The 7,859-nt window shown below is 47.1% G+C and overlaps 1 protein-coding gene across 1 annotated transcript in view; it reads right to left on the reverse strand.

The window, feature by feature from the left end:
* The window catches only part of LOC307027504 (lysophospholipid acyltransferase 2-like), a 39,255-nt gene that overhangs the window by 23,851 nt on the left and 7,545 nt on the right, over positions 1-7,859 (reverse strand). The window contains exon 4 of the mRNA XM_079695769.1: positions 6,951-7,046. Coding sequence (XP_079551895.1) covers positions 6,951-7,046 — 96 coding nt within the window. The remainder of the gene's footprint in view (positions 1-6,950; positions 7,047-7,859) is intronic.

A 7,859-nucleotide genomic window follows, 5' to 3' on the forward strand; every position in this document is an offset into this window, starting at 1 on the left:
TAGTGTGTGTGATGAAGATGATGGTGATAGTGTGTGTGATGAAGATGATGGTGATAGTGTGTGTGATGAAGATGATGGTGATAGTGTGTGTGATGAAGATGATGGTGATAGTGTGTGTGATGAAGATGATGGTGATAGTGTGTGTGATGAAGATGATGGTGACAGTGTGTGTGATGAAGATGATGGTGATAGTGTGTGTGATGAAGAGGATGGTGATAGTGTGTGTGATGAAGATGATGGTGACAGTGTGTGTGATGAAGATGATGGTGATAGTGTGTGTGATGAAGATGATGGTGACAGTGTGTGTGATGAAGATGATGGTGACAGTGTGTGTGATGAAGATGATGGTGATAGTGTGTGTGATGAAGGTGATGGTGACAGTGTGTGTGATGAAGATGATGGTGACAGTGTGTGTGATGAAGATGATGGTGATAGTGTGTGTGATGAAGGTGATGGTGATAGTGTGTGTGATGAAGATGATGGTGACAGTGTGTGTGATGAAGATGATGGTGACAGTGTGTGTGATGAAGATGATGGTGATAGTGTGTGTGATGAAGATGATGGTGATAGTGTGTGTGATGAAGGTGATGGTGACAGTGTGTGTGATGAAGATGATGGTGACAGTGTGTGTGATGAAGATGATGGTGACAGTGTGTGTGATGAAGATGATGGTGATAGTGTGTGTGATGAAGATGATGGTGATAGTGTGTGTGATGAAGGTGATGGTGACAGTGTGTGTGATGAAGATGATGGTGACAGTGTGTGTGATGAAGATGATGGTGACAGTGTGTGTGATGAAGATGATGGTGACAGTGTGTGTGATGAAGATGATGGTGACAGTGTGTGTGATGAAGATGATGGTGACAGTGTGTGTGATGAAGATGATGGTGATAGTGTGTGTGATGAAGATGATGGTGACAGTGTGTGTGATGAAGATGATGGTGATAGTGTGTGTGATGAAGATGAAGGTGATAGTGTGTGTGATGAAGGTGATGGTGACAGTGTGTGTGATGAAGATGATGGTGATAGTGTGTGTGATGAAGATGATGGTGATAGTGTGTGTGATGAAGATGATGGTGATAGTGTGTGTGATGAAGATGATGGTGATAGTGTGTGTGATGAAGATGATGGTGACAGTGTGTGTGATGAAGATGATGGTGATAGTGTCTGTGATGAAGATGATGGTGATAGTGTGTGTGATGAAGATGATGGTGATAGTGTGTGTGATGAAGATGATGGTGATAGTGTGTGTGATGAAGGTGATGGTGATAGTGTGTGTGATGAAGATGATGGTGACAGTGTGTGTGATGAAGATGATGGTGACAGTGTGTGTGATGAAGATGATGGTGACAGTGTGTGTGATGAAGATGATGGTGACAGTGTGTGTGATGAAGATGAAGGTGATAGTGTGTGTGATGAAGATGATGGTGACAGTGTGTGTGATGAAGATGATGGTGACAGTGTGTGTGATGAAGATGATGGTGACAGTGTGTGTGATGAAGATGATGGTGACAGTGTGTGTGATGAAGATGATGGTGACAGTGTGTGTGATGAAGATGATGGTGATAGTGTGTGTGATGAAGATGATGGTGACAGTGTGTGTGATGAAGATGATGGTGACAGTGTGTGTGATGAAGATGATGGTGATAGTGTGTGTGATGAAGATGATGGTGACAGTGTGTGTGATGAAGATGATGGTGATAGTGTGTGTGATGAAGATGAAGGTGATAGTGTGTGTGATGAAGATGATGGTGACAGTGTGTGTGATGAAGATGATGGTGATAGTGTGTGTGATGAAGATGATGGTGACAGTGTGTGTGATGAAGATGATGGTGACAGTGTGTGTGATGAAGATGATGGTGATAGTGTGTGTGATGAAGATGATGGTGACAGTGTGTGTGATGAAGATGATGGTGATAGTGTGTGTGATGAAGATGAAGGTGATAGTGTGTGTGATGAAGATGATGGTGACAGTGTGTGTGATGAAGATGATGGTGATAGTGTGTGTGATGAAGATGATGGTGACAGTGTGTGTGATGAAGATGATGGTGATAGTGTCTGTGATGAAGATGATGGTGATAGTGTGTGTGATGAAGGTGATGGTGATAGTGTGTGTGATGAAGATGATGGTGATAGTGTGTGTGATGAAGATGATGGTGATAGTATGTGTGATGAAGATGATGGTGATAGTGTGTGTGATGAAGATGATGGTGATAGTATGTGTGATGAAGATGATGGTGATAGTGTGTGTGATGAAGGTGATGGTGATAGTGTGTGTGATGAAGATGATGGTGATAGTGTGTGTGATGAAGATGATGGTGATAGTGTGTGTGATGAAGATGATGGTGATAGTATGTGTGATGAAGATGATGGTGATAGTGTGTGTGATGAAGGTGATGGTGATAGTGTGTGTGATGAAGATGATGGTGATAGTGTGTGTGATGAAGATGATGGTGATAGTGTCTGTGATGAAGATGATGGTGATAGTGTGTGTGATGAAGGTGATGGTGATAGTGTGTGTGATGAAGGTGATGGTGATAGTGTGTGTGATGAAGATGATGGTGACAGTGTGTGTGATTAAGGTGATGGTGATAGTGTGTGTGATGAAGATGATGGTGATAGTGTGTGTGATGAAGATGAAGGTGATAGTGTGTGTGATGAAGGTGATGGTGATAGTGTGTGTGATGAAGATGATGGTGACAGTGTGTGTGATGAAGATGATGGTGATAGTGTGTGTGATGAAGATGATGGTGATAGTGTGTGTGATGAAGGTGATGGGGACAGTGTGTGTGATGAAGATGATGGTGACAGTGTGTGTGATGAAGATGATGGTGATAGTGTGTGTGATGAAGATGATGGTGATAGTGTGTGTGATGAAGATGATGGTGACAGTGTGTGTGATGAAGATGATGGTGACAGTGTGTGTGATGAAGATGATGGTGACAGTGTGTGTGATGAAGATGATGGTGATAGTGTGTGTGATGAAGATGATGGTGATAGTGTGTGTGATGAAGATGATGGTGATAGTGTGTGTGATGAAGATGATGGTGATAGTGTGTGTGATGAAGATGAAGGTGATAGTGTGTGTGATGAAGGTGATGGTGATAGTGTGTGTGATGAAGATGATGGTGATAGTGTGTGTGATGAAGATGATGGTGACAGTGTGTGTGATGAAGATGATGGTGATAGTGTCTGTGATGAAGATGATGGTGATAGTGTGTGTGATGAAGATGATGGTGATAGTGTGTGTGATGAAGGTGATGGTGATAGTGTGTGTGATGAAGATGATGGTGATAGTGTGTGTGATGAAGATGATGGTGACAGTGTGTGTGATGAAGATGATGGTGACAGTGTGTGTGATGAAGATGATGGTGACAGTGTGTGTGATGAAGATGATGGTGACAGTGTGTGTGATGAAGATGATGGTGACAGTGTGTGTGATGAAGATGATGGTGATAGTGTGTGTGATGAAGATGATGGTGACAGTGTGTGTGATGAAGATGATGGTGATAGTGTGTGTGATGAAGATGAAGGTGATAGTGTGTGTGATGAAGATGATGGTGACAGTGTGTGTGATGAAGATGATGGTGATAGTGTGTGTGATGAAGATGATGGTGACAGTGTGTGTGATGAAGATGATGGTGACAGTGTGTGTGATGAAGACGATGGTGATAGTGTGTGTGATGAAGATGATGGTGACAGTGCGTGTGATTAAGGTGATGGTGATAGTGTGTGTGATGAAGATGATGGTGACAGTGTGTGTGATGAAGATGATGGTGATAGTGTGTGTGATGAAGATGATGGTGATAGTGTGTGTGATGAAGATGATGGTGATAGTGTGTGTGATGAAGATGATGGTGATAGTGTGTGTGATGAAGATGAAGGTGATAGTGTGTGTGATGAAGATGATGGTGACAGTGTGTGTGATGAAGATGATGGTGATAGTGTGTGTGATGAAGATGATGGTGATAGTGTGTGTGATGAAGATGATGGTGACAGTGTGTGTGATGAAGGTGATGGTGACAGTGTGTGTGATGAAGATGATGGTGATAGTGTGTGTGATGAAGATGATGGTGACAGTGTGTGTGATGAAGATGATGGTGATAGTGTGTGTGATGAAGATGATGGTGACAGTGTGTGTGATGAAGATGATGGTGATAGTGTGTGTGATGAAGATGATGGTGACAGTGTGTGTGATGAAGGTGATGGTGACAGTGTGTGTGATGAAGATGATGGTGACAGTGTGTGTGATGAAGATGATGGTGACAGTGTGTGTGATGAAGATGATGGTGATAGTGTGTGTGATGAAGATGATGGTGACAGTGTGTGTGATGAAGGTGATGGTGACAGTGTGTGTGATGAAGATGATGGTGACAGTGTGTGTGATGAAGATGATGGTGACAGTGTGTGTGATGAAGATGATGGTGATAGTGTGTGTGATGAAGATGATGGTGATAGTGTGTGTGATGAAGATGATGGTGACAGTGTGTGTGATGAAGATGATGGTGATATTGTGTGTGATGAAGGTGATGGTGATAGTGTGTGTGATGAAGATGATGGTGACAGTGTGTGTGATGAAGATGATGGTGATATTGTGTGTGATGAAGGTGATGGTGATAGTGTGTGTGATGAAGGTGATGGTGATAGTGTGTGTGATGAAGATGATGGTGACAGTGTGTGTGATGAAGATGATGGTGATAGTGTGTGTGATGAAGATGATGGTGATAGTGTGTGTGATGAAGGTGATGGTGACAGTGTGTGTGATGAAGATGATGGTGACAGTGTGTGTGATGAAGATGATGGTGACAGTGTGTGTGATGAAGATGATGGTGATAGTGTGTGTGATGAAGATGATGGTGATAGTGTGTGTGATGAAGATGATGGTGACAGTGTGTGTGATGAAGATGATGGTGATATTGTGTGTGATGAAGGTGATGGTGATAGTGTGTGTGATGAAGGTGATGGTGATAGTGTGTGTGATGAAGATGAAGGTGATAGTGTGTGTGATGAAGATGAAGGTGATAGTGTGTGTGATGAAGATGATGGTGATAGTGTGTGTGATGAAGGTGATGGTGATAGTGTGTGTGATGAAGGTGATGGGGACAGTGTGTGTGATGGGGGCAGTGTGTGTGTGATGAAGATGATGGTGATAGTGTGTGTGATGAAGATGATGGTGATAGTGTGTGTGATGAAGGTGATGGTGATAGTGTGTGTGATGAAGGTGATGGGGACAGTGTGTGTGATGGGGACAGTCTGTGTGTGTGATGTGGACAGTGTGTGTGATGGGGACAGTCTGTGTGTGTGATGGGGACAGTGTGTGTGATGGGGACAGTGTGTGTGTGATGGGGACAGTGTGTGTGATGGGGACAGTGTGTGTGTGATGGGGACAGTGTGTGTGATGGGGACAGTGTGTGTGTGTGTGATGGGGACAGTGTGTGTGTGATGAAGACAGTGTGTGTGATGGGGACAGTGTGTGTGATGGGGACAGTGTGTGTGATGGGGACAGTGTGTGTGTGATGGGGACAGTGTGTGTGATTGGGACAGTGTGTGTGGACAGTGTGTGTGATGGGAACAGTGTGTAATGGGGACAGTGTGTGTGAGGGGGACAGTGTGTGTGTGATGGGGACAGTGTGTGTGTGATGGGGACAGTGTGTGAGGGGAACAGTGGGTGTGAGGGGGACAGTGTGTGTGTGATGGGGACAGTGTGTGAGGGGAACAGTGTGTGAGAGGGAGACAGTGTGTGTGATGGGGACAGTGTGTGAGAGGGGGACAGTGTGTGTGATGGGGACAGTGTGTTTGGTGGGGACAGTGTGTGTGATGGGGACAGTGTGTGTGATGGGGACAGTGTGTGTGAGGGGGACAGTGTGTGTGAGGGGGACAGTATGTGTGATGGGGACAGTGTGTGTGATGGGGACAGTATGTGAGAGGGGGACAGTGTGTGAGAGGGGGACAGTGTGTGAGAGGGGGACAGTGTGTGTGAGGGGGACAGTGTGTGTGAGGGGGACAGTGTGTGTGAGGGGGACAGTGTGTGAGATGGGGACAGTATGTGTGATGGGGAGAGGGGGACAGTGTGTGTGGGGGGGACAGTGTGTGTGGGGGGGACAGTGTGTGTGAGGGGGACAGTGTGTGTGGGGGGGACAGTGTGTGAGGGGGGGACAGTGTGTGAGGGGGGGACAGTGTGTGTGGGGGGGACATTGTGTGAGAGGGGGACAGTGTGTGTGGGGGGGACAGTGTGTGTGAGGGGGACAGTGTGTGTGGGGGGGACAGTGTGTGAGGGGGGGACAGTGTGTGAGGGGGGGACAGTGTGTGTGGGGGGGACAGTGTGTGTGAGGGGGACAGTGTGTGTGGGGGGGACAGTGTGTGAGGGGGGGACAGTGTGTGAGGGGGGGACAGTGTGTGTGAGGGGGACAGTGTGTGTGATGGGGACAGTGTGTGTGGGGGGGACATTGTGTGAGAGGGGGACAGTGTGTGTGGGGGGGACAGTGTGTGTGAGGGGGACAGTGTGTGTGGGGGGGACAGTGTGTGAGGGGGGGACAGTGTGTGAGGGGGGGACAGTGTGTGTGGGGGGGACAGTGTGTGTGAGGGGGACAGTGTGTGTGGGGGGGACAGTGTGTGAGGGGGGGACAGTGTGTGAGGGGGGGACAGTGTGTGTGAGGGGGACAGTGTGTGTGATGGGGACAGTGTGTGTGAGGGGGACAGTATGTGTGAGGGGGACAGTGTGTGTGGGGGGGACAGTGTGTGAGGGGGGGACAGTGTGTGTGATGGGGACAGTGTGTGTGAGGGGGACAGTGTGTGAGGGGGGGACAGTGTGTGTGAGGGGGACAGTGTGTGAGGGGGACAGTGTGTGTGGGGGGGACAGTGTGTGTGAGGGGGACAGTGTGTGAGGGGGACAGTGTGTGTGATGGGGACAGTGTGTGTGAGGGGGACAGTGTGTGTGAGGGGGGTCTCACCCGGTGAAGTCAGCAGAGTACATGCCGTAATCGAAGACGTAGACGCGGCTGATCTGACACAGACTCAGGTAGCTGAGCGCCACCAGCAGGCAGGACCTGGACACCACAGGGGGTCAAGGGTAAAGAGACAAGTCTGTCTCACCATGAGCTCAGCAGCTAGGAGACATGTGACTGAGGGACTGAAGCCTCCTCCAGCAGGCAGGACCTGGACACCACAGGGGGTCAAGGGTAAAGAGACAAGTCTGTCTCACCATGAGCTCAGCAGCTAGGAGACATGTGACTGAGGGACTGAAGCCTCCTCCAGCAGGCAGGACCTGGACACCACAGGGGGTCAAGGGTAAAGAGACAAGTCTCTCTCACCATGAGCTCAGCAGCTAGGAGACATGTGACTGAGGGACTGAAGCCTCCTCCAGCAGGCAGGACCTGGACACCACAGGGGGTCAAGGGTAAAGAGACAAGTCTGTCTCACCATGAGCTCAGCAGCTAGGAGACATGTGACTGAGGGACTGAAGCCTCCTCCAGCAGGCAGGACCTGGACACCACAGGGGGTCAAGGGTAAAGAGACAAGTCTCTCTCACCATGAGCTCAGCAGCTAGGAGACATGTGACTGAGGGACTGAAGCCTCCTCCAGCAGAGCAACATGGACACAGGACATCAAACAGTGCAACAGAGTGAGGTGTGAAAGTAAATAGAACGAGAATAGAAATAGAATAGAAATAGAAATAGAACAGAAATAGAAATAGAATAGAAATAGAATAGAAATAGAATAGAAATAGAAATAGAATAGAAATAGAATAGAAATAGACATAGAATAGACATAGAATAGAAATAGAAATAGAATAGAAATAGAATAGAAATAGAAATAGAATAGAAATAGAATAGAAATAGAATAGAAATAGAAATAGAATA

This window comes from Notothenia rossii (genome assembly GCF_949606895.1).
Source record: "Notothenia rossii genome assembly, contig: scaffold_123, whole genome shotgun sequence".
NCBI lineage: Eukaryota > Metazoa > Chordata > Actinopteri > Perciformes > Nototheniidae > Notothenia > Notothenia rossii.